Source organism: Hemibagrus wyckioides, linkage group LG26, assembly GCF_019097595.1.
Source record: "Hemibagrus wyckioides isolate EC202008001 linkage group LG26, SWU_Hwy_1.0, whole genome shotgun sequence".
NCBI lineage: Eukaryota > Metazoa > Chordata > Actinopteri > Siluriformes > Bagridae > Hemibagrus > Hemibagrus wyckioides.
Window position 1 is genome coordinate 19,869,460 of NC_080735.1, and position 25,373 is coordinate 19,894,832.

At 38.6% G+C, this 25,373-nt stretch overlaps 2 protein-coding genes across 2 annotated transcripts; both read right to left on the reverse strand.

The window, feature by feature from the left end:
- Positions 1–287: 287 nt before the first annotated feature.
- LOC131346903 (adhesion G protein-coupled receptor E1-like) lies at positions 288–8,813 on the reverse strand. Its single transcript, XM_058380681.1, has 10 exons — positions 8,553–8,813; positions 8,291–8,453; positions 7,930–8,049; positions 3,859–4,028; positions 3,596–3,754; positions 2,381–2,608; positions 2,061–2,293; positions 1,855–1,915; positions 1,248–1,520; positions 288–1,067 (listed from the first exon to the last, which is right to left on the reverse strand). The coding sequence occupies exons 1-10, from the start codon at positions 8,667–8,669 to the stop codon at positions 969–971; spliced, it is 1,623 nt and encodes a 540-aa protein (XP_058236664.1). The 5' UTR covers positions 8,670–8,813; the 3' UTR covers positions 288–968.
- A 4,274-nt stretch (positions 8,814–13,087) lies between these two features.
- LOC131346706 (uncharacterized) lies at positions 13,088–25,366 on the reverse strand. The gene is made up of 15 exons (XM_058380281.1): positions 25,183–25,366; positions 24,963–25,073; positions 23,622–23,791; positions 23,363–23,524; positions 20,647–20,730; positions 20,340–20,520; positions 19,008–19,121; positions 18,343–18,515; positions 18,094–18,255; positions 17,219–17,296; positions 16,935–17,103; positions 16,677–16,796; positions 13,656–13,831; positions 13,314–13,564; positions 13,088–13,115 (listed from the first exon to the last, which is right to left on the reverse strand). The coding sequence occupies exons 1-15, from the start codon at positions 25,337–25,339 to the stop codon at positions 13,088–13,090; spliced, it is 2,136 nt and encodes a 711-aa protein (XP_058236264.1). The 5' UTR covers positions 25,340–25,366.
- Positions 25,367–25,373: the final 7 nt, after the last annotated feature.

The following is a 25,373-nucleotide window of genomic DNA, read 5'->3' on the forward strand; positions in this document are numbered from 1 at the left end:
CCATACCAAATCAGACTTGTAATAATGTACATGTCAGGACAATAACAGTTTTGTTGTATGGATTTTGTGATTTTGTTTTAATTTACTGATTTAATTCTTGAATAACCTACTAAATTTTTATGTTACAACTGCTACAACTGTTACAAAAATGCTAAATTGGTTAAATCCCATTTGATTTGTGTGAAAACATGAAAAGTTGTTGTGTACTCCTGTGATAATGAAGAGTCAGAAGCAGTTGTGAGGATTCATGTGAAAGATATTTATGAAAATTCTAGTCCAACAAAGTAAAGTTTCAATCCAGAATCCAACTGGTACAGCAGGCCAAAATGGATAAAAAAACCCCCACACAATTATTAATAACAACAAGGCCAGAGAGTAATCAAATAAGTAATTCAGTATAATCAGCAAGGGTTCAGAATACAAAGCAATCATTAACAACAATGTTCAGAAGATGGCAAATGGTAATGAATAATAAATTACTCAGGAAGTGATCATTACAGGTTGTGCAAGTATTCACATGTGCATGGGTGTAAAGATCTGAAACCCCACACAGACAGTAACCTGATTTCAGGATCAAGCCTGGAACCCAGACCTATGGGGTAGCAACGTTTGAAAGCTTACTTTATATTTTTATTTACTTATTTATTCATTTTTGTCATGCTGCAAATGGAAAGTGTGCATTACGCAAAGATAATAGAATACAAATAACCACTCCCTTTAATATCAGAAGGTATTAGTCACCCTAGACTGCGTTCTGATTGGTTAGAATGTGTCGACTGGTAATAGTGTCCATTTTGTCATACCGCTATTTGACTATAACACTACCACACACTGTCATTGATGTATTTGTTTTTATACTTAATCATTATTTTCTTTCCTTTGGTTGGTGAAGGAAGAAAGGTAAGTGTTTCTGGTTTTGCTTTCTTGTGGTATTGATTTGTGCATTCTAAAATTCTGTTACTGTGAATTCAGTGCAGGGTCTCTCGAGTGTTCTCAAAATCCGTAACGTTGCCAGGGCTTTTAAAGCAGCAAATATCACACAGCAACTTCCTGTACTTCTGCCTCACCTGGAAGTAGAAAAGGATATCATAGACAGCGATATAGGTCAATATGTTTTTGTACTTCTTTTTTAGTACTAGTAAGTTTTCACTATGCCTCCTTTAATTTTTCTAGCCAGTAAAAGCAATAATCGATATTTTAAAAGGCTATAAGTGAGACATGAAAGTGACTGTTAGGTGAGCACTAACCGCTTGATTGAGGAGACAGTGGACAATGAAGATGAAGGTGCCCTGCTGGGAGTTGAGGAACAGGAAAACATTAAATAAAACCCCGTCCTTACTGGGGATATACAGGAATATCCCATAGCAGCCGAGGATGATAAACTGGGCCAGGCTTTTAAACATCACACGCATCATCATATCTGTTCTATCAGGGTTACTCCTCTGCAGGTTCTCATTTTTCAGCTGTTTCAGTGTGAAGATCATCATAATGATGATGATGATGTAGAGAGTCATGTTTGACTGCACAGGATTAAAATAGCGAAAGAAAAAAAATCTGATGAATTATACACAAAAATGTGCCTCATGGGATCAATCAAGTATATCTATCTATTTGTGTATTATATAGCTATTTAAGATATGAGTGCTATGAATCGCTAAAAGAGACTGATATATGAATTTGATTTCAATTCTTAATTTCAGTCAGGTCCATAAATATTCAGTCATTGAAATGTTATTGTTATGTGTTAATTATCAATACATGAAACATTGTGATCATTGTCAAACGTTTACACATTGAATAAGAGTAAGCTTTAAATTGTATACACTTTGCAACAAAGGTGTCTGTAGTACTCACTGAAACAGTGAAAAGTATAGGAACGTCAAAGATATCATCTATATCTTTAGTTTCCCAGCATCTAAGGAGAGAACATTTATATAGTCCACATGACATCATATATCTTATGAATATAAGAAAAAAACTGTATGAATATTTGGATTATAATGGGTATTGTGAGGAAAATGTCAAAAGACAAATGTCTTCTAATCACTCTCCACACTTACCCTTCATTCACAATCAGTTTTGAATTAACTAGAGCACACATGATCACCACAACCAGAGGAATGATGTATCCAGTCATAGTTAACCATTTCCAGTTAAGCCCCTCTTGCCGGTTCAGTCTGATCTGTGATGCTTTCTTTATGAACAGGAAGAGCAACACAGTTTCAATGAACATCCACACAAATGAAGAGACAAAGAAGAACCATCGGATACCATTCATGACCGCACAGGCTTGCTGGAATAAAAGAGAAAAAAAAAATCATTAGAAAATATTCAGGTATTGATCCCGTTAAATGTTTATACGGGTTGTAACAACACTCACTGGGGGCTGTAGAAAGAGATGGAGAGGAGTTTTGAGCAGGTCAAGAAGGTGAAATAGCAGGAGGTTTAAGCACAAGTTTGTCAGAGCTTTGTTGGTTTCATTCAGGTTCTGACAACAAAATGCAAATGTCAGTAGACACAACGTCAGAAAGACGATTCCCACTCCCTGAGCCATGGACATGTTCAACACAGGGTTACAGTGCAGGGATATAGTGGTTCCAAATATTGCCTAAGTGAGAAAACAGGGAAAGCACCAAACAAATAAATATTAATTCAATCATTCAATCACTTTCACATCAATCAAGCACTTTATGTTGGTCAGAGATGCTGTGCCTCTTCTTTAATCTAAAATAACACCAAAAAAAGAAAGGACAATGAAGGTGGTATAAATGATTCAAGTTTGGCCAAATGTATGGGAAAACCTGACCATCATACTAATATATGCTTGTTTAACATGGAGTTGGTCCCCATTTTGCTGTTATAGTAAGGTGCAGAGTTGGTCCAGTTTGACCTGAAGGTGTTCAGTTGGGTTGAGGTCAATACTTTGTGCAGAACATATGAGATTGTCCACCACTCTAACCATGGCAAAACATGTCTGTCTTTGTTATGCTGAAACAGGTTTGAGCCTCTTAGTTCCAGTAAAGGAAAATTGTAATGCTACTGAATACAGCATCATTTTGTAAATTTGTGTGATTAAGGTGGAACCACATGTAGGTGAGAAGGTCAGGGGTGCACCTACTATTGGCCATATAGTTTACTTGATAGTTGCTATACACCCACGAAAAACTCAAGTGAATTGAATAAAAAACGCTGATAGGTTTTCTATTTTCTGATTTGGTTACAAAAAAAAATTAAATAAAAATGGTTACTTATCCATTAGGTATAATCTAAATTAAAATTTGAAATTAAAATTTAAATTTATTGCTGCTGAGCATTTCAGAAGTGATGATGGTAAGGAAAACTCCCAAAGAGAGGAAGAAACCTTGAGAGGAAACAGACTCAAAAAGGGAACCCATCTTCATCTGGTGATGGCAGTTTATGTGATTGTAAATCATTGCTCTTCTACAATTGTATAATACAGAGTCCAATAGTGCATGTTATATTTTAGTAGAAGCTTGAGAATGACTCATTAGAGGTTTAAACTTAAGGACTATTAGGTCTGCTGGTGACCTTGAGTGACCCTTTTATGGTGTATCAATATATCCTGGTTTCTTACCTTACATGGAATAGTCTCCTTGATAAGTGCAAGCACTGAAATATGATCACAGGAACACACAGTGTGAGTTCTGTTAGTCAGTGTTACAACACAGCCATCTTCGACCCAATTATTTTCCTCCCAGTACAAACAGAAGAGTGGATCATTAGTGTCTAACTCCTATTCAATAGGGATAATGGAAAAATTTTAAATGATGAGAAAATACATGCACGTACACACAATTTTAACAACCAAACAAAAAAACACAGCAATGTTGGACTTACACTGGTGTGTTTAAAAGTGATATTGACTGGTCGGGTGAACCATGTGTGGGTAGTTTTAGGAAATGTTCCTAACACCACAGTAGACATGATCTCCCTTGTAGACATTGTCTTCCTAGGTTTCAGGATTTTTGCCATTTCAGTGTAGCTAATGAAAGCCACAGCAGCTGATCCTGAAATTACAATAAAATTGAAAGAATGCTGCAGATTTAAGCTATATGAATGCTTTTATTTACATTCAAATTTTATTTGTCACAGACAGTATGACATGCAGTGAAATTCTATTCTGTCAATAATAATAGTCAACAGGGGCGTTGTAAGTGGGGGGAAAAGGGTGACTGAGTGCATAGGCCCTGGCATCAGTGGCATGTGAGGGGGCCTGGCCATCCTGCCCTCAAAGATCCTCATATAGTATTATTATTATTGTGAAATTGAGTGTACAGTGCCTGCGCTTGCACGCAGTATTCTGATCCTCACTGTTTTAGCAAGATTCGGTACACCCACACGTTTGTATGGGCACCTCCTATAGGAACAGGGTGCACGCAAATTTGAATGATTTAATTGGTCAATCAAGAACAATGCCAAATGATTATTGGCTGTGAGGGAGCACCGGAGCACGGATTCGGCAGTCAGAACTAAGCGAGCATCGAGCGGGCAAGTCGAGACCGACACTGTGATATACACAATGTCCAAACAAAAATCGGGCTACCAAAAAAGAAGGAGAGAGGAAACAAAATGAAGGGAAACAACTTCTCCCTAGTTTTTTCCCTAAGAGAGCAGGTGAGAACGTGTTTTGTGATGAGAGAAACAATGTTACGAAGCTAGCAATTAAAAATCTTAGCTTACTCTAAATAACAAGTAATAAAAGTTTTTGAACTGAATTTTTAAGTGATAAAATATGAAGAATAATATGAAATCTATGTGTGTACTGTACAGTACATTATAGATTTCATGGATCTTGCTCAAAATATTAAAATGAGAAGCCCTCTGTTCTCCGGCCCTGTCTCAGAGAGTGCAGCAGTGGGTCCATCACAAGGTACTACTGCTAGTTTTTCAGCCTTTTTCACTTTGATTATTTGATAATTTTATTTATTTTGAATTAGGCAGACATGCTTTGAAAGAAAGCAAAGTGGTGATTTGAGTTGTATTGTGTTTATTTTTTATTTAATAAAATAAGTTTATTATTTATTTATAGCAGGGGTGTCCAATCTTATCTGCAAAGGGCCTGTATGGGTGCAGGTTTTCATTCCAACTGAGCAGAAGCTATACCTCTAAGTCTACTGAAAGCCAAGATCTACTGATTAATCAGTTGGAATTAGGTGTAGCTTCTGTTTGGTTGGAGTGCACCTACACCGGCCCTTTCTGGATAAGATTGGACACCCCTGATTTATTGTAATGATGCATGCAGAACCAGAGCGCCAGAGGGAGCCATCACCCGAATATTGACATTTGTAAACTCACTTCCTGTCTTACTCGGTTATTTAAGCAGCACGCTGCCTATTGTTCCCTGCGAAGTATTGTTCTCTCTAGTGGATTACGTGCCAAGCCTTGTTTATTGGTCCTGATTGCCTGCTACGTGTATGATCTTTGCCTGTTACTGTTTGTCTACGAGTCTCGGTTTTGCAGTTTTGATTTCTGTTTGCTAGTTATTGATTTTCCGGTTTTTGACCCTTTCACTTAGCCATATCGATTCCGATTCTTGCCTGCCATTTTTGTGAATATAGATCTGCTTATGGATTCTACTACGCCTGCCTCGAGTGCATCCTTACATTTATAGTATAAAGTCACAGAGGTAGGCAAAGTCAATCCTGGAGAGCTGCTGTCCTGTAGATTTTAGCTTCAACCCTAAGATGAAGAATAAGAAGAAGAAAAAACAAAACATAACTGTCTATAGCCTTAGTATTCCTGAAGACCTTGATTAGCTTGTTCAGGTGTGCTTAATTAAGGTTGGAGCTAAACTCTGTAGGACAGTGGCCTTCCAGGACCGACAATACCTATCTTGGTATAGCTCAATTTATACACAAAATTATTTCTGTGCTGCATTAACATGCATGTAATGCAAAGAATTTTTTTATACTATACATGGTATTAGAATTTTTTAATAATGTTCTTTTCAATTTTACATCACTGATTTGACAACAATTACTGTATCAGTGAGTAAAGTGTGTACATTTTTATATTATTATTAAAATAAAAGTGATAAATAGCATGGATCATGATGGGAAAGGGGCCCCCCCATACACTGTCTTTGCATTGGGCCCAAAAATTGGGGCTATGCCCCTGATAGTCAAACAGAAAATATTCAAAAATGGAAATTATAAAATAAAATGAAAGAGAATAATAGGGGCATAACATGGAATTTGCTGTACAGTAAAATGAGATTAGCTGTTCAAGGAAAAATAAATAGACATGGAAAGATGGAAAGATATAGCATGTGAATATAACAACTTATAGGGTGATATAAATGATTTGATTATAGTATTGCTATGAATTGCAAAACATGTGCAATGTGTGTGCTGTATTTAGTGCATTTTGCAAAATAGGTCTGGTTGAGGTTAACGGGTGTTGTAAGATAAGTCCAGAAAAGTCCAAACTGCAGGTATCCTGATTGAAGCCCTGAATGGCCTGTGGGAAAAGGTTCCTACTCATTCTTTCTGTGTTTGCTTTCAGTGTGTGACAAATAAAATTTGAATTTGATTCAAGGAGCAGAAGTGTTTCCCTGACTGCCACACTGAGGTCCTTCACTGTCATCCTGGCCTTGGTCCAGCACTGCTTGCTGTAAATCGACTGCAGGTCAGGGAGCTCAGTGCAGATGGAACACTCAACTAATTCCATTACCCTCTGGAGTGCTTGCCTGTCCTGTGTCATAGTGTCCCCAAACCAGGCTATGATGCTTCCCTCCAGTTGTGCAAGTTAAAGATTTAAAGTCCTTTAATTGTTTAAGGTGGTAAATACGCTGCTGGGCCTGCTTCACCAGGGTGTTGATGTTCGACTTTTGCACTGTCTTGTCTATGCTCTGTTTGCACCCAGCTGCACACTGTGCACTTTACGTGGCTAAGATAAACTTCCGTCCTAGCTCTGTGGTGTTTCTTTTTGTGTTGAACTCTTTCTTGTATGTTTATGTAGCACCAGGTCCTGGAGAAACGTTGTTTCATTTCACTATGTACTGCACCAGCTATATGTGGTTGAAATGACAATAAAGCTTCTTGAATCTTGAATCTTGATGGGACCATAACAGGTCCTGCGTTATGTGAACACCTAGATACTGTCCACTCTCCCCACTGGGTCCTGTTGGTTGGTAGTTATGCTCTTCCTCTTGCTTTGTGCTGAAGTCCACTATCAACTCCTTTGTCTTGCTGACCTTATCTCCAGGTTTTAATCTCCTCTAGGTAGGCCATCTCTTCATAGTTTGAGGTCAGGCCCACCACAACAGTATCAGCAAACTTGACGATAGTGGTGGAGTTCGAAGTGGCCACACATTCATAGGTGTACAGTGAGTACAGCAGGGGCTCAGAACACAACCCTGAGGGGCCCTAATGTTGAGGGTGAGGGAATGCGAGATGTGTACTTTCCCTTCCGCATCTGTCAAGAAGTTGGCAATCCACTGATAGAGTCAGGCTAGGTCACAGGACTTCCAACCTGGTGGTGAATATGTAGGGGATTATGGTGATAAATGATGAACTGTCAGCTGTCAAAAAAACGTATCTCAGGGCTGAACGAAGGAGGTGTGCAATTGCATCTTTAGTAGAGTGCTTAGGACAGTATACAAACTAAAGTTGGTCCAGGGTGTCAGAAAATAAAGAGGTGATGAAGTATTTGACTTTTAAATCTACTTGCTCTAAACAATCATTTTAATTCTGTAAAATAATTAATTGATCTTTATTCATAAAAATCAGGCTAATATCTTTAATAATATAGATCCCATATGTGACCATATTTTTAATGTTTTTATCTATGTTTTATAATTTTCAAAATTTCTCAAATGCATAAATGAAATGGTGGAGTTAAAAAAAAAAAATCCACCTTTTAAAGAATGAAATTTTAGCCAGACATAAACAAATTTTACTACTTTACCTTTGTTATTTTTTGAAATCCCAATGAGATCGATATCCATGGAAGCGCTGTTTGTTCTTAATTGGGAAGATGAATAGCTGAAGGATGGATTTGGTTCATACACCATGACAAATTGAACCTCTGAAAAGATATAAATTAAGGGTAAGCTTAGTGCTTATCATTACCAAGAGAAGCTGAAGCATTTTTATAACATCAAACTTAGTTTAGAATTAATAAAAATACTTAAAACAAAGAAGTGAAAAGAATATGGATTTACAGTGTATGTTTATTTCTATTATAAATCCATAAGCAATGTAAATTTGTGAATTTATGTTTGAACTCTAACTGATGATGTTATATAAATTACAAGCAGGATTCATACCTAAATTCTGAAGAAAGATACTCATGCTGTTGTTCGTGTTTGATTTTGTCACCAGTGAAGATACCAGTTTCTCATTTATATTCAATAAGGCATTTCCATAAATGGAATTATTTTCCACACGAGTCATAAGGGAATTTGTCATGTTCAAATAATATTTCACTTTCTAATTAACAGCCAGAAAGATACACAATCATTACACATTCAAACAAAATTCCTCCTTCTTGTGTTTGCAATTAGGAAATATCAGCTGCACATGTCTCACCTCTTGTGGTAATTCTGAAGTAGGGATGTCCTGACTTAAATTCAGGAATTCCTTTATGCATGAGTCTGTCAAATTAACCTGTATAAAATGAGATGAGAACATGTTAAACATGTCCATTATCTCCAACTTCCGCTGAAAAGCTCAGGAGAAATAAACTACTGAGCTGTGTGACCTCAAACTACTACATGAACCAGGTTTTAGGAAAGAGGTCTCTGGAAAAAAGAAATGGTATTCCTGCAAGAAAGCTGGAGAATGGCTAGTGAGCAAGCATCCATGCTAGGCTAAAGGCTAACCCTAGCTACCATCTATTCTCCTATCCAACATTCACATGTGGGGGGGGTGTATTTTCTTAATTAATTAATTTTTTTACAGTAAATCTAAAACTAAGACATCTAAGAAAACGACAAAAGAAAGAAACTATTTCTTGAAATTTCTTGAAATCTTGAATTTTTTTCCCTTAAATTTACCAGTGTGTGGTACAGTATTCATAGCACAAAAACCTGATTGGATCTGCAGTTTTGTGATGACTTCAAGAAGAAGGGATTCTGATGTAAAGGTTTCACTGGTACATGCCTTTCTTAGGTGATTTGGGATACTACTTGAGACTAAGATCTAAATCCTAAATAGACTCTATATTCTCTCATGCTTGTGTTACCCTTTGGCTGTTATAGCTGGACCTACCAGAGTACCAGCTTTCATTTCATTTCTGGCATTTTACATTTCTGGAATTTGGCAGATGCTCTTATCCAGAGTGACATACAAAAGTGCTTTGAAGTCTCTATCAATCAATACATTAACACTGGTTTAATAGGTCACATAGCCATTAGAGAGGCAAAGCGTACACACTCCCAGAGAATTCACGGCCACTTCCAGAGCAGCGGTGACACTTGGCGCATGTGGCAAGGCATCCAGTCCATCACCAACTACAGGCCAGCTCCACCTGCCTGTGACAGTGATGCCTCCCTTCCAGATGTGCTGAACAGCTTCTACGCTCGGTTTGAGGCACGAAATGACGTGACGGTGAGGAAGACCATCCTTTCTCCAGAGGACCAGGTGATCTGTCTCACCACGGCTAATGTGAGAAAAACTCTACGCAGAGTTAACCCATGGAAAGCTGCTGGACCAGACAACATTCCTGGCAGAGTGCTCAGGGAATGTGTAGAACAGCTAGCAGATGTCTTCACAGACATCTTCAATATCTCCCTGAGCAGCACCGTTGTCCCAACGTGCCTAAAGTCAACCAGCATCATCACCGTGCCGAAGAAGTCTCCAGTGTCCTGTCACAATGACTACCGTTCCATTGCACTCACACCCATCATCATGAAGTGCTTGCAGAGGCTCGTCATGAGGCGCATTAAGAACCTGCTGCCACCTTCACTTGACCCCATGCAGTTTGCGTATCATCCAAATCACTCCACAGATGATGCCATCACCACAACCCTTCATCTGGCCCTCACACACCTGGACAATAAAGACACTTACCTTTGAATGCTGTTCATTGACTTCAGTTCAGCATTCAATACAATTATTCTTCAGCACCTGATTGAGAAGCTGAGTCTGCTGGGCATCAACACCTCCCTCTGCAGTTGGATCCTGGATTTCCTGACTGGAAGACCTCAGTCAGTCCGGATCGGGAACAGCACCTCCAGCACCACCACACTGAGCACTGGAGCACCTCCGGGCTGCGTGCTCAGTCCACTGCTGTTCACTCTGCTGACTCATGACTGTGCAGCAATGCACAGCTCCCATCACATCATCAAGTTCAACGATTACACGACCGTGGTGGGTCTCATCAGCAAGAATGATGAGTCCACATACAGAGAGGAGGTGCAACAACTAACAGCCTGGTGCAGAGCCAACAACCTGTCCCCAAAACTAAAGAGATGGTTGTTGACTTCAGGAGAGCAGAGTGACCATTCTCCACTGAATATCGATGTGTCCATTGTGGAGATCATCAAGAGCACCAAATTCCTTGGTGGTCACCTGGTGGGGGACCTCACCTGGTCACTCAACACCAGCTCCATCACCAGAAAAGCCCAGCAGCGTCTCTACTTCCTGCGAAGGCTGAGGAAAGCTCATCTTGCACCTCCCATCCTGACCACCTTCTACAGAGGGACCATCGAGAGCGTCCTGAGCAGCTGCATCACAGCCTGGTTTGGGAATTGCACCGTCTCGGATCGCAAGATCCTTCAGCGGATAGTGAGGACAGCTGAGAAGATCATCAGAGTCTCTCTTCCCTCTATTATAGACATTTACACCACACGCTGCATCCACAAAGCTAACAGCATTGTAGATGATCCCACACACCCCTCACACACATTTTTCACCCTTCTGCCATCCAGAAAGAGGTACCAAAGCATTCAGACCCGCACAACCAGACTGTTGAACAGCTTCTTCCCTCAGGCAATCAGGTATCTCAACAGAGAACTGAACTGAGCGGGACACAGACACACGCACATGCACACACACAACTGAGAACTGTTCTCAACAGAGAACTGAACTGTGCTGGAAACGGTGTTATATACACACATACACAACTGAGATCTGATCTCAACTGAGAAACTGAACTGTGCTGGACACGGACACACACACACACACACACACACACAAACTGAGAACTGTGTTCCCAACGAGAACTGAACTGTGCTGGACACAGACACACACACAACTGAGAACTGCTTTCAACAGAGAACTATACTGTGCTGTACACAGACACACACACACACACACAGAAATTGTCCTGTTTGCACGCATATGTCACTTTACTGTACATTACACTTTACTCTTTATATTGATCCTGTTTACATGTTAACTTTAATATTTGCACTCACTGTCATCACTATTCTTTTGCACAGAGTCGGTCTATATGTTGTTTGTCTGCAATGTCTTGTCATCCTGTGCACTTCTGTTGTATGTCTAGTTTAAAGATTGCACCTTAAGTATAGTTTAGTTTTATCTCTATGTTTAGCTCTATGTTTGTCTGTGTCACTGTACTTTGTCTTTATGTGTAGCACCTTTGGTCTAGGAGGAACATTGTTTCATTTCACTGTGTACTGCATCAGCTATATATGGTTGAAGTGACAATAAAGTTTCTTTGACTTTGACTTGACTTTGATACTTAGGATACCATCTAAAACACTGTTTTTTTTACACAACATATAACAATACATAAAACAAACAGGGAAAATAAGAGCTAGTTTAAGCATTTCAGGAGGAGGTAGGTTTTGGTGCTTTGAGGTAAGATGGTGCTGGTCCATTCTTGGCTTTGTAGGCAAGTGTCAGTGTTTTGAATCTGATGCAGCTACCAGAAACCAGTGGAGGGAGCACAGAAGTGGGGTGGTGTTTAAGAATTCAAGCAGGTTGAAATCAAGTCAAGCAGTTGCATTTTGGATCATATGCAGAGGACAGGTTCAGTAGATCTGCCAGTAGAGATTTGCATTAGTCCAGTCTGAATGGATGAATCACTTGGGATGACCAGCAGTTCAGTTTTGCTGGAATTGATTTTCAGCTGATGAGCCATCATCCACGATGATATGTCCACCAGACACACTGAGATCTGAGCAGAAGCCATGGTATATGAGGGAGGGATAGAGAAGATAAGTTGAGTGTCATCGGCATGGCAGTGGTAAGAGAACCCATGTGAGGACATAACTTTGCTAAGAGGGAGAAAAGGAGAGGACCAAGTCCTGATCCTTGTGGGACACCAATGGAAAGTTTTCATGGAGCAGACGTCGATCCCCTCCATGGAACAACCATCCAGGTAGGAAGCAAAACATTTCCCATGCTGTTCCATGAATTCCAAGACTCTTGAGGGTGGACAAGAGTCTTGTGGTTGACTGTGTCAAATGCTGCTGAAAAGTTGCTCTCTTGAAGGTTGTTCATAGCCAGATGTTATGGAATCATTGATGACTGTGGTAATGAAGGGTAGGAGGTCTTGCAAGATGGTCTTGAGCATCGTGGAAGGGATTGGATCCAGTGGGCAGGTGGTATTATTACAAGACTGGATGATTTGCAAAATCTCTTCTGCTGCTACAGTTGAGAGATGTGACAATGAAGGATTAGAGGAGTGCTGGCTGTGTAATGTAGGCATATTTAGGGCAGAAGTGAAGGTCTGGCAGATTTCCTCAATATTCTTGTTGTAAAAGGTGACCAAGTCTTCAGCAGTCAGGATATAGCAGGTGGAGCAGGTTAAGTAGTGAAGAGAAGATGTGGAGCTTATGAGGGTCTTGTGCAGAGGCTTCAAGCTTTTCTTTGTAGAAGGCAGTCCTGGCAAAAGTCCCATCCGAAGAGAATTTGGACAGGAGCGCATGGTAAGAGGATATCTGGATACTGGATATCTGCGCTGTGTTCTAAATTCTTCCACTTCATCTCTGCTGATTATAGTTCTCTCTGATTGCTGCAGTAGGGCAAGAAATCTTCCTGGGTTTAGTGGACAGACGGCAGAAAAGGTCCATGGTTGAGGAAAGAGAGAATAGAAAAGTGTCTGTGACTCTCTCCAAGGGTAGGGTTAGGGTTGGGAGAAGAAGGAGTCAGGGTCAGGAAGACATGAAAGAGTGCAGGAAGCTACAGAGGAAGGGGAGATGAGATTGCTGGAAATGTGACCTCAGAGATGGTTTTTCAGCCATGTCTGTGGTCTAGTCAAAGTGAGATTAAAGAATTAAGAATGTAACAGAACAAGAACAGTACAAGATAAGGCACTTATTGTTTAAGATGGAAAATGGGTATTTGTAAAACACTTTTCTCATAACATGCAACATTGACCAGATCACTATATGGAGGAAGGAGGAAAACACGTTGTTCCTGATGCTTACTGTGCCTATTAAATGTAATTGTGTAATATACTGATGTCTTACTATGCATGGGTCAGTCTCCATGATAAGAGCAAATGTATCCAGTTGATTACATGAGCACACAGTGTGACTACTGTTAGTCTGTATGATGTCACAGCCACCTTCAATCCATTCTGTGTCCTTCCAGTATACACATGAAAGACTGAATCCAGATTTTAATGCCTAATCAAGGGACAAGGGAGATGCATCTTAAACATGTTTACTAAAAACTATACTAAAAGTTTGCTCAATAAGACATAAAAAAAAAACTTACTGTGGTTGTGGTGTGTTGGAAGGTAACATTTATTGCTGTGGTAAGTTGTGTGTCTTGAGATAATAAGACTGACACCACAGTGGATATTAGAGTTTTCTTTGTGTTGATGATTGTTTTGAAGAAGGTAGGTTTTAGGATGTCTGATATTTTATTGAAGCTCAGAAATGTCACAGAACCTGAATGAAAAAGCTCAAATTTAAATGCAATGTACATGTTATGAACTGTTCTTATCTCCCCCAGTTACAGTTTTTAAGATTCTACTACTTAAGCTCAATCCAATTAACACAAGCTTTTATCATTGCATTCCAAGAAATGTGATTCAGTTTGCTTTGCAGCTCAGTAAAGCCCTGTGTAACATTTATTTTGCTTGCAGAATCACAATCATAGATGTATGTATAATGAAGTTAATATTAGATTAATTAAATTTATATAATATTTACAAAACAATACAGTAACTAAAAAAACATGGGGGTCATTAAATCACAGACAAAAAGAAGCTTATTTGCGCATTTAAAATTAAGAATCATTTAGGCAATTCAGGAGTTTTGGAACTGTGCCTATGTGTTGCATTGCACATTCCAAGATGGCGGCATCAGTAGCATGCAGCATCCCCCTTATCTAGGGGACTCAGTTTCTTGCATGGTATTTTCAGTTTCAAATTCTTAGTCGATAATCAGACTAATTGGCCTGGTTGGTACGAAGTGTAAGGGCACCTATGCCAGTCAACTCGCAGACATTGTTGTTGGATTGCCCACTGAAAGCGTTCTCCCAGGCTTCTTGGCTTTGCCTGAAACAGTCGTCAATGGTGGGTACGTCGGTAGGCTCACCAAACCATGGGAACAGGGGATCTGGTAATCTAGGAAACACTGGAAAGGGGTGAGGCTAGTGGAGGAAAGGACACATGAGTTCTGGGCATATTTGGCCTAAGGCAGGAACTCATTCCAACTTTCATGCAGTCTGGTGTTGACTGCAATAGGATTGCAGGTATTGGCTCAGCTCTTTGTTTTGGCTCTTTGCTTGGTCATTGGCTTGTGAGTGGTATCCTGAGGCCAGACTCACGTTAATCTTTGTCCACAGAAGGCCTTCCACACCCCACGATCTAATACAATGTCTTCAGGAACTCTATAGTTCCTAAATACATATTGGAACAATGCTTGTGCGGTGTCCATGGAGATGGGTCCCTTAAGTGGCACTAGCTTGCAGGTCTTGGAAATTTGGATGACAATGACCAGAATAATGGTGTGGCAATGTGAATTCGGGAGAACCTTTACGATATGTACCGCCAGATGTGACCAGGGGTTTTGTGGCGTGGGCAGGGGCTTGATCAGGCTGGCCATTAGTTGTCGCAGTGTATTGGACTGAGCACATACAGAGCAGGCATTGACAAGTCTTTGATGTCTTGGGTGAGTGTCACCCAACAGAAGGCATTCTGGACTAAAAGGGTCGTGCATTGTATTGTTGTTTGACCAGATCTGGGGATGTGGACTCACTTGATGCTTTGTTGCTGGAGGTCCCATGGAATGTATTGCCTGTAAGGTGGGCACTGTGGAGGAGGGAACATTAGGTCCCAGTCAACAGGTCCAATGACTGTTGATGGGGTTGAGGTGGGTTTGGTGGTGGTCGTGGCCAGTACCGGGTCATAGTGTCAAGACAGATCGTCAGCTTTATTGGTCTGATGAGGATTCAGTCGTTTGGCACCTTTTATATGTTCTAAAATTTTATGGTCCATAATGACTTGAAAGGGGTGTCTGGCTCCATTCACTCTTCCAGAGCTGCCTAAATGGACATTAGTTCTCTGTTCCCCATGTCATAATTGGCTTCTGAACAAGTTAGCTTCTGAGAAAAGAAGGCACAGGAGTACAGCTTACTGGGGTCACCATGGCTTAGGGGAAAGTATGGCACCAATCCCACAGCTGGATATGTTCACCTCCATGATGAATGGGAGCTTAGGGTCTGGATGTCACAGGATGGGGCTGTGGTAAACATCAGTTTGAGTTTGTCAAAGGGGGCTTGGGCCGATTCAGATTCAGAAAACAGCACAGGATTCGTCCCAGGCAAAGTATTCTGCTGCATTGCACAGGTCAGGAAACCAGGTGAATCCAGATGCGGAGTTTAATGGTAAAAAATCAGCAAACAAATCCAAACAATAGGCAGTGAAAGTGTGGTCAAAAACAGGCAAAGATTAATAAACTAGAAAGACAGTCAACGAGACAAACAATACAAAAAAAAACCCACAATCCAAAGAAGAGAAATCCGAGAAAAGCAGAATTAATGGTCATTCATGCTAACAGGTGTTTATTTTGTTGACTGTATGGGTATAATTTGATTATTCTAGATTGTGTATAATTAAAATGCCTTCACAATGTTTTTTACAGAAAGATCACAAATGTCATGATACTATGCTGGTTTTGTCAGGAGAGCTGAAAAACTTACACATGATACCAAAGTTGTTGTTTTTTTCGTTTGTTTGTTTTTTGTTGTCATGATATTTTAAGACTTTAAAATGAGATTTTTTTTTTCATTCTTCAGCTATACATAGAATACCATACTTAAAAATGTTAAATAAAAATGCAAAGCAACTTTTCTAATGTATTCAGCATGTAAACATTTTTAACTACTCATGTGTCAGTCACCTTTGCATTTACTGCACTTTTAAATACATTAGAAGGGGTGAATCTAATGTATTTAAAAAATCTTATTTTTTTTTAAATAAGATTATTAATTTACAAATAATTGTTTACATTTTGAAACAGTTTACAATGGGAAGTGCAATTTATAACGTGTAAAGGTCATTTGCTCTAAGTGCTCTGTTATTTATTTATTATTTTTATTTGTAGTTTTGTTTTCTCATAGAGCTTCACTTCATTAAAAGGGAAATTCATTTGATTGTCGTCTTCAGTAACTTGTAAAAAAGTCTTAAATAACAGGAAATATAAATGTTGCCATATTGTGGATTGTGATCCAGACTGAAAAATTCAGTGGCCCAAACCCTTAAATATTTAGTCAGAGTTACTACTGCACCTTGGTAATTCTCAGAGAGGTAAATCCCAGAGAGCTTGATATCCAGAGAGGCGTGGCTTGTAATGAGTGTCAGGGTTCGGCTCAAGTCGACATTAGGCACAACACTGAATACTTGAACCTCTGGAAAGATATAAATCAGAAGTCAGCTGTGTTCTAAGTGTGTTTGACTTTCAGCTTCACTTAATCTCAAACAGAAAATTAAACATGCACTAAGAAAAAGTTACAAGAAGAAGAACTTGTAACAAGCAGCTTCCATACCTAAATTTTGGAAAGAAACCGTTGCATTCATTTGTATGAGTTTTTGCATGACTTTTTCACTGACTTCCAATACACTGTTTCCAAAGGATATTAAATCATTTTCTTCTGAAGTGACATTTTTCACACGAGTCATAAGGGTACTTATTATGTTGATATAACTTTCTACAAGCTGTCCAAAGGAAAGAGAGATTTCCATGAGTACATATTGGAAAATGTTGAATATCTTGTTTGTTTGTTTTTTGTTTTTAAAAGATATTATCAGGAAACCATAGAAGATGTTTTACCTCAAGTGTCATGTCTTCAGTTGCATAGTTTGGAATGTCATCCAGGAAGTTCTTTGCACACTGTGCTATGAAATTATCCTAGATAATTACATATATGTCATAGATAGTTAACTAATAAGTTATTAGTTTCCTGTATATATTTATATTCATTCACACACTTCACAGCACCAGAACCAACAATGATATAAACAGCCAGGTTTAGTGACTCACACTTGTCTGCACTAACTGGCATGTTAGAACCAGAACATCAACAAAATACCTTCTTTGACCAATTCCACCAAGAATGACCAAGATGGTGGGAGTTTATATTTTTATTGTTCTTATTTATTGCTACATACTTATTTGTGAATGTAAGATAACATACTATAATAATAACATAATCTCTGTCCTCCCCAGACATAAAAAAAACACTTCTCCTATTTGTTTAATCAAGTTGTATTAGATATCTGCTACTATGGAGAGAAACCAGATTGGCTGATCAGGATCAGGTATTTTACCTCAATTTTTTTAAATGCCATCAGCCAGAAAATTACAGTCTGAGAATAATTATGTTGGGGTGACAAGGAGAAGAAAAAATAATCAGGTTTTATTAGATAAAGTCTAATATTCCAATATACAATATTAATTTATTAATCATTTTCAGTGGACCTGTCATAATGGTATTTTATTTATTATTCTTTAACTATGGATGTTATTAATATGTTAAAAATGGGCTGAATAATTAAACAAACCTTTAATTTAAACCACCATCACTTCTGCTGGTGTCTGGTATCTACTCAATCTACACTTAGCTTGTGATTAGTTCCTAATAAGGCCGTTTATCCAATTCAGGAAGATACTAATCTGCGTAATGTTGTGTATTGAGGATTTCTTACCATGCAGGGGATAGTCATCAAAAATAGAGCCAGAGTTCCTGGACAAGAACTACAAGAACACACAGTGTGTGTGCTGTTGGTGTGTGTAATACTACAGAGACTAGTTTCCCACATGTACCAATCCGTGTTTGCACAGAGAAGAATGCCCTCTGTTTTTATGCCCTGGTCAATGACAAAATAAGAAAACTTGCTCAACAATATTAAGAAAATCTTAAAATAAAAATGAAAATCCAAAGATGAGAGGCTTACCTTGATGTGATTGAGGGTGACGTTCATTGGTTTGGTGAGATCAAAGTCAGTGCCCTGACATAAAATTGTCACCACAGGGGAAACTATGTTTTTATTTAAGTTGGTAAATGTATTATAGAAAGAAAGCTCCAGGATGTCTGCAATGTTGGTGTAGCTCAGGAGGGTCACAGAAACTGATTAAAAGAAATTTAAATGAAACAGAAGTTAAAATAATATTTTGGAAACAAAACATTAGGTTATTTAGGTTACATTATTAATTTATTTTGCTTTATAATTTTTTTAGAGAGACTGGTGAGGGAATACTTCTTTATATCTATAGAACAAGGACAATTTCAGTGATGTTCCACAACCTTAAAGGTAATGATGATAAGTGTATGGCATTCTGGTGTTGCATAAAAATAATTTTGTAATTGTTGGCTTAAACTGTTATAAAAATTATGTGTGGTTGAAAAGGAATAAAATGATTCTTGGTCAGTTATTTCAACTTATAAATAATAAGTTGATATATATAACTAATAAATAATATATAAATATTTAGTTATAAATAACTAAATAATCAACTTCAATTCAACTCCACATCACACATTATTTTGTTATAGCATAAACAGCATAACACAATTTCTTACAATCCTACATGATAAACCAGAAGCATGTTATTACTGTACCATTGTAGTTTTTTGAAATCTTAATAAGATCAATGTCCAAAGAAGCATGGCTTGTGGTGACTGTGGGAGTTTTGTTCAAGTTGGCAAAAGGTCCAAGCATTAAAACTTTAACCTCTGGAAAAAATAAACATCAGCAGTTTTCTAATTGCATCTTAAGTAAATACCATATTGAAAATGTAAAAAAAAAAAACAACTAAACTAGGCTATTAAAAATCTTTAATATTCATTTATAAGATTACATATGTATAAGTATTATATATCTTCCAAAAGTATTGGAACAACAAAAGGGTTTGAGATCAAATATAAATATGAGATGGATCAGAATTTCAGCTGTTCTTTTTCCTGATTTTACATCAAATGCTGTATCTTTTATTTGAATTCACCCATTTTTTCAAAGAGCTATTTTTTTTATTGCTGTTAAAAGGGATAAATGGACATGAAGACCAGATAGCTATTTGTAAGAGAGAAAAAAATTATTTTGAATTTGAGGAAAGAGGGACAATCAGAGCACATGCATTGGGCATCATCGATACAGCAATATGGAATGTCCTAAAAAAGAAAGAAACCACTAAAGTACTAACAACCATACACTGAGCAGGTCATCCAAGCAAAACAACAGTAGCAAATGACATACATTGTAAGAGCTGTGAAGAAAAACCCCAAAACAACAATCAGTGGCATCACCAACAACCTATACAAGATTGTGCCCATAAGCTGCTCATGATCCAACGTATATGAGCTCATCTGTGAAACGTGGTGATGGTGTCATGGCTTGTGCTTCCATGGCTGGTTCTGGAACAGACTCACTAATCCTTACTGATGTTGGTAGAAGCATGATAAATACAGAAGTCTACAGGAACATTCTGTCTGACATTTTACAGACAAATGCATCCAATCTACTTGGGAAGAACTCCATCAAGCAGCCAGACAATGGCCAACACTGCCAACTCAACAAAGGGCTTCACCCCCCAACAAAACGAACAACAACTGAAAGAAGCTGAGCAACCCTCCTGGAAAAGCTTCAGAATTAAGAATGCAACAGTTTGCTGATATTAGTCTGACATATTAGTCTGTCACCAGTCTGTCAACAGCACCTGAAGTAATTATTGCAAGCAAGGGCTTTGCCATCTACTTTTTATGTATGTTACTGTACACATAAACAGTGTGCCATGTTCTTAGTTTTTTAACACACCTAGATGTAAATATCAGCAAATGAAAGCTGAAATTCGCATCTATCCTCATGCTTTGATTTCTTTGTCTGTGCCTTACTTTTCCAATATTTTTGGATGGGAATGGAGGTGTAGTGTTATAATTCACTAACAGGGCCCATACCTAAAGTTTGGAGAGAGATGCTGATGAAATTGTAGGTATCTGTTTCCTTTTCCAGTGTAGTCACTATTAGTTCATTTACATACAATAATATAGCACCATAATAATAATAATAATATGGTACCCATCGCATTTTAACACGCTCCGTAAGGTTAGTTGTTGTGATCAAGTAATTTTCCACAGTCTATATAACAAAGAGTTTTCTATAAATACATATTCAAACCATAAGACCATACTGTCCATAAAAATAAAATAATAATTGACAACAATAATTGGAAAAAAAGGATCATATATGAAATATAAAACTCACCTCCTGTGGTAATTGCTTTATGTAATATATGTAGTAAAACATACGAATCAGGAAATTCTCTTCACAATCTTCTGTTGAGATATCCTACATAAAAGTAACATAATTAACAGAGATCAAAACATTTCTGATGTCAAGGATCAATGTATATATATATATATACACTATATTGCCAATATAGTGTATATATATATATATGTATATATATATATATATATATATATATATATATATATATATATATATATATATATATATACACACTATATTGCCAAAAGTATTCGCTCACCCATCCAAATAATCAGAATCAGGTGTTCCAATCACTTCCATGGCCACAGGTGTATAAAATCAAGCACCTAGGCAGCTGACAAAAACTGACGGAGCGGGGTCAGCGGATGCTGAGGCGCATAGTGCGAAGAGGTCGCCAACTTTCTGCAGTCAATCGCTACAGACCTCCAAACTTCATGTGGCCTTCAGATTAGCTCAAGAACAGTGCGCAGAGAGCTTCATGGAATGGGTTTCCATGGCCGAGCAGCTGCAACCAAGCCATACATCACCAAGTGCAATGCAAAGCGTCGGATGCAGTGGTGTAAAGCATGCCGCCACTGGACTCTAGAGCAGTGGAGACGCGTTCTCTGGAGTGACTAATCGCACTTCTCCATCTGGCAATCTGATGGACGAGTCTGGGTTTGGCGGTTGCCAGGAGAACGGTACTTGTCTGACTGCATTGTGCCAAGTGTAAAAGTTGGGTGGAGGGGGGGTTATGGTGTGGGGTTGTTTTTCAGGAGCTGGGCTTGGCCCCTTAGTTCCAGTGAAAGGAACTCTGAATGCTTCAGCATACCAAGACATTTTGGACAATTCCATTCTCCCAACTTTGTGGGAACAGTTTGGAGCTGGCCCCTTCCTCTTCCAACATGACTGTGCACCAGTGCACAAAGCAAGGTCCATAAAGACATGGATGACAGAGTCTGGTGAGGATGAACTTGACTGGCCTGGACTTGAGTCCTGACCTCAACCCGATAGAACACCTTTGGGATGAATTAGAGCGGAGACTGAGAGCCAGGCCTTCTCGTCCAACATCAGTGTGTGACCTCACAAATGTGCTTCTCGAAGAATGGTCAAAAATTCCCATAAACACACTCCTAAACCTTGTGGACAGTCTTCCCAGAAGAGTTGAAGCTGTTATAGCTGCAAAGGGTGGACCGACGTCATATTGAACCCTATGGATTAGGAATGGGATGTCACTTAAGTTCATATGCGAGTCAAGGCAGGTGAGCGAATACTTTTGGCAATATAGTGTATATATATAAACCTCTGTAATGTCATCAAGAGGAAGATGGATGGTCACAAAATATCAAGCAAAGCTGAGCTGGAGCTGCAAAAAGAGTGGTATAAAGTTCCCCAACAGCAATGTGAGAAACTGGTGGAGATCATGGAGCCAAAACACATGCAGATCGGGGTTATTCCACCAAATACTGATCTCTTAATGTTATTTAGACAAAGCATTAACACAATCTGTTTACAAATTATTTACATTTTGTTTTATTTGAGTTATTAAAGCTCTGCAAATGCTGCATGATCTTGGGTTATTTTGATGTGTTGTCATTTCCTTTAAATATACACTCTAAATAACAATAGTTATATTTTGTATTTAGGATAAATATTGTCAGCAGTTCCAGAGCTGTATATATACATACAGTATAACATATATATACACACACACACACAGATCAGGCATAACATTATGAGCACTGAGAGGTGAAGTGAATAAGACTGATGATCTCCTCATCATGGCACCTGTTAGTGGGTGGGATATATTAGGCAGCAAGTGTACATTTTGTCCACAAGGTTGATGTGTTAAAAGCGAGTTTGACAAAGGGCCAAATTGTGATGACTAGACCACTGGATCAGAGCATCTCCAAAACTGCAGGGTGTTCCCTGTCTGAAGTGCTCAGTATCTATCAAAATTGGTTGGAACAGTAGTGAACTGGCCACAGGCTCATAGATGTATGTGGGGAGTGAAGGCTGTCCCAAGCGGTCCAAGCCAACAGACGAGCTACTGTTGCTCAAATTGCTGAAGAAATTAATGCTGGTTCTAATAGACTTGTATGTCCAGCATAACCCACAGATGCTCGATTGGTGGTACGTGTCAAAGTAACGTCCACATGGATGGCAGGACCCAAGGTTTCCCAGTAGAACATTGCGCAAAGCAGGACACTGTCTCCACCATCTCGCCTTCTTCCCATAGTGCATCCTGGTGCCATGTGTTCCCCAAGTAAGAGACGCACATGCACCTGGCCATCCACGTGATGTCAAAGAAAAAGTGATTCATCAAACTAGGCCACCTTCTTCCATTGCTCCGTGGTCCAGTTCTGATGCTCATGTGCCCATTGTTGGCACCTTTGAAGGTGCACAGGGGTCAGCACGGGCACCCTGACTGGTTACACAACAAACTGTGATGCACTGAGTATTATGAAACCTTTCTATCAGAATCAGCATTAACTTCTTCAGCAATTTGAGCAACAGTTGCTCGTCTGTTGGATAAGACCAAACGGGCCAGCCTTCAGTACTAAAGTGTATAATAGTTTATATTGTTTGTAGTTTTTATATCCAGTAAATAATGTAGAAGTTAAATATTCATTTTTCTCATTATCAGGGAAGGTGGCAATAATTCTGGAGTTAACTGTGCACTAAATATTCATATATCCAGGTGTATTACCATGCATGGGTCAGTCTCACTGATGAGAGCAATTCTAATAGCAGAGGTCATATAATAACATGAGCACATGGTGTGCGTGTTGTTGGTCTCTATTATGTAACACATTGGCCATCCACTTGGCTCCCAGTCCATACAGGTTAGAATGGCCTTGGGGTCTAACTCCTAACAAACAGAGAGATGAGAAAAATACATTCTTTAAATGTATTAACATGATTATGAACTCTTATTCAAATAAATATTCAAACAACTATTAGCATACTCTGATGTGTTCTAGGGTGAAGTTTGTTGGGAGGTCCATTGATTGGGTGATTTGGGGATTTGAGAGCTGGACAACAGTAGACATCAAAGTTTTTGTTGAGACTATATTTGTGTCGAAGAAACTAGGTTTAAAGATGTCTGCCATGTTTGTGTAGCTCATAAAGGCCAAAGCTGGTTAAAAAAAATAAAAAAAATAAATAAGTATCCTAAATACAGAATAAAAGCTATCAAGTGCTGATAAACAGTATGTATAAACTACAGACAGGTGGATATGAAGCTTATAATGAAGTATAGAATGTATAGTATGAATTCTATTGAGTGAAGGAGATGGAAGTCTGATTTTGTAGACCTGTTTAACTTTGATGTAGCTATTTTTAATAAGAGAGAATGGAAAGCTGCTAATTGTGAATGAGAACATGAACAGATTTTTTCCATGTACAATCCACAATGTCAAATGTAGCTAAAAATGGATAAAAGTATAGGTTTATAGGTATATTGTTTATCAATGAATAGAAGCCCAATTTTTTGGCACATTGTCATGGTATTAGAGGAATAAACACTTCAGAACATTTATGTATACACATTATAGGAAGAGAACTTTTGTGGTAAAAATACCTCCACTTCATTATTAAAATGTCATTAAAGTGATATGTTTCTGATGATATACTCTATACTGTACATATATTGTGAGAAATTGCTTAGAATATTTGGGACATTCTGAATACATGAAATTAGTGATTTTGAAAGATATTGCTATACTGTAACTTTTGTTTGTTTAAATGATTGACAGGCAGGTGAACATGCCTCCTTGTTCTGATTCGTTGAATGCTTGAGGTATGGCTCAGTTCTTTTCATTTTTATCTATTCTTCTTAAAGAATCTTACAGGGACAGATACAGAGGACATGGACAGATTTTTCCCTAGTCATCAGATTCTGTGTGAAGCAGCCAATGTTGCCAATTTAATCTTTTTGGTTTGTTTATTTATAAAACTCTTGATTCAAAAGTGGTAGCTCAAGTGGTTAAGGCTCTGGGTCATTGACCGGAATATCAGGGTTTAAGCCCCAGCACTGCCAAGTTGCCACCTTTGGGCCTTTGAGCAAGGCCCCAAACCCACCATGCTCCAGGTGTGCTGCATCATGACCCTGTGCTCTGACCCCAACCCCCAAGGATGGGATATGTGAAGAAAGAATTTCACTGTGCAGTAATGTATATGTGTCAAATAAAGACAACTTAACTCAAAGAAACAGCCCTTTTGTGTTCATTCTAAATCCTAAAGGCACCGATAACAAACCCATGCACATGATGTTTAGGACAACCACTTAAAACAAGTTGCTACTATACCAGTGTTGCTCTCCGAAGTCCAACTGAAATCAATATTCAGAGAGACATAGCTTGTGATAAGTGGAGAGATTTCAGTACAGGTGGTTAGTTGACACTTGAGAACTTCAACCTCTGGAAAGATTTATAAAAGAAAATCAAGTCAGTTATTTTGTTCTAATCTTATTATTAATGGGAAAACAGTGGCTCATTAATTTATATTTTCTTGAGGTAGATTTCTTACCTAAGTTCTGGACAGAAACTGAGAAGCTGACATTGCTATCCATTTTCTTCAGAAACGTAGACACCACTTCTCCAGTTACATTCATTAGATAATTTGCAAACAATCTCAGATCAGTTTGGTTAGGACCATCAGTTATCACACATTTTGTGAGATCCATTATGGTGCTCAATTGAGTTTCCACCTCCTACACC

Excerpts from the sequence above, each read along its gene's own strand:
- LOC131346903 (XM_058380681.1), bottom strand. The coding sequence starts at position 8,669 with ATGGACATGTTTAACATGTTCTCATCTCATTTTATACAGGTTAATTTG. Across the intron at positions 1,916-2,060 it reads AAACTGATTGTGAATGAAGG|ATGCTGGGAAACTAAAGATA; the intron begins GTAAGTGTGGAG and ends TTCTCTCCTTAG. Across the intron at positions 1,068-1,247 it reads ACTGTCTCCTCAATCAAGCG|GTGAGGCAGAAGTACAGGAA; the intron begins GTTAGTGCTCAC and ends TTCTACTTCCAG.
- LOC131346706 (XM_058380281.1), bottom strand. The coding sequence starts at position 25,339 with ATGGATCTCACAAAATGTGTGATAACTGATGGTCCTAACCAAACTGAT. Across the intron at positions 17,297-18,093 it reads TGATGACTATCCCCTGCATG|GATAATTTCATAGCACAGTG; the intron begins GTAAGAAATCCT and ends GTAATTATCTAG. Across the intron at positions 16,797-16,934 it reads GGTTTCTTTCCAAAATTTAG|AGGTTCAAGTATTCAGTGTT; the intron begins GTATGGAAGCTG and ends ATATCTTTCCAG.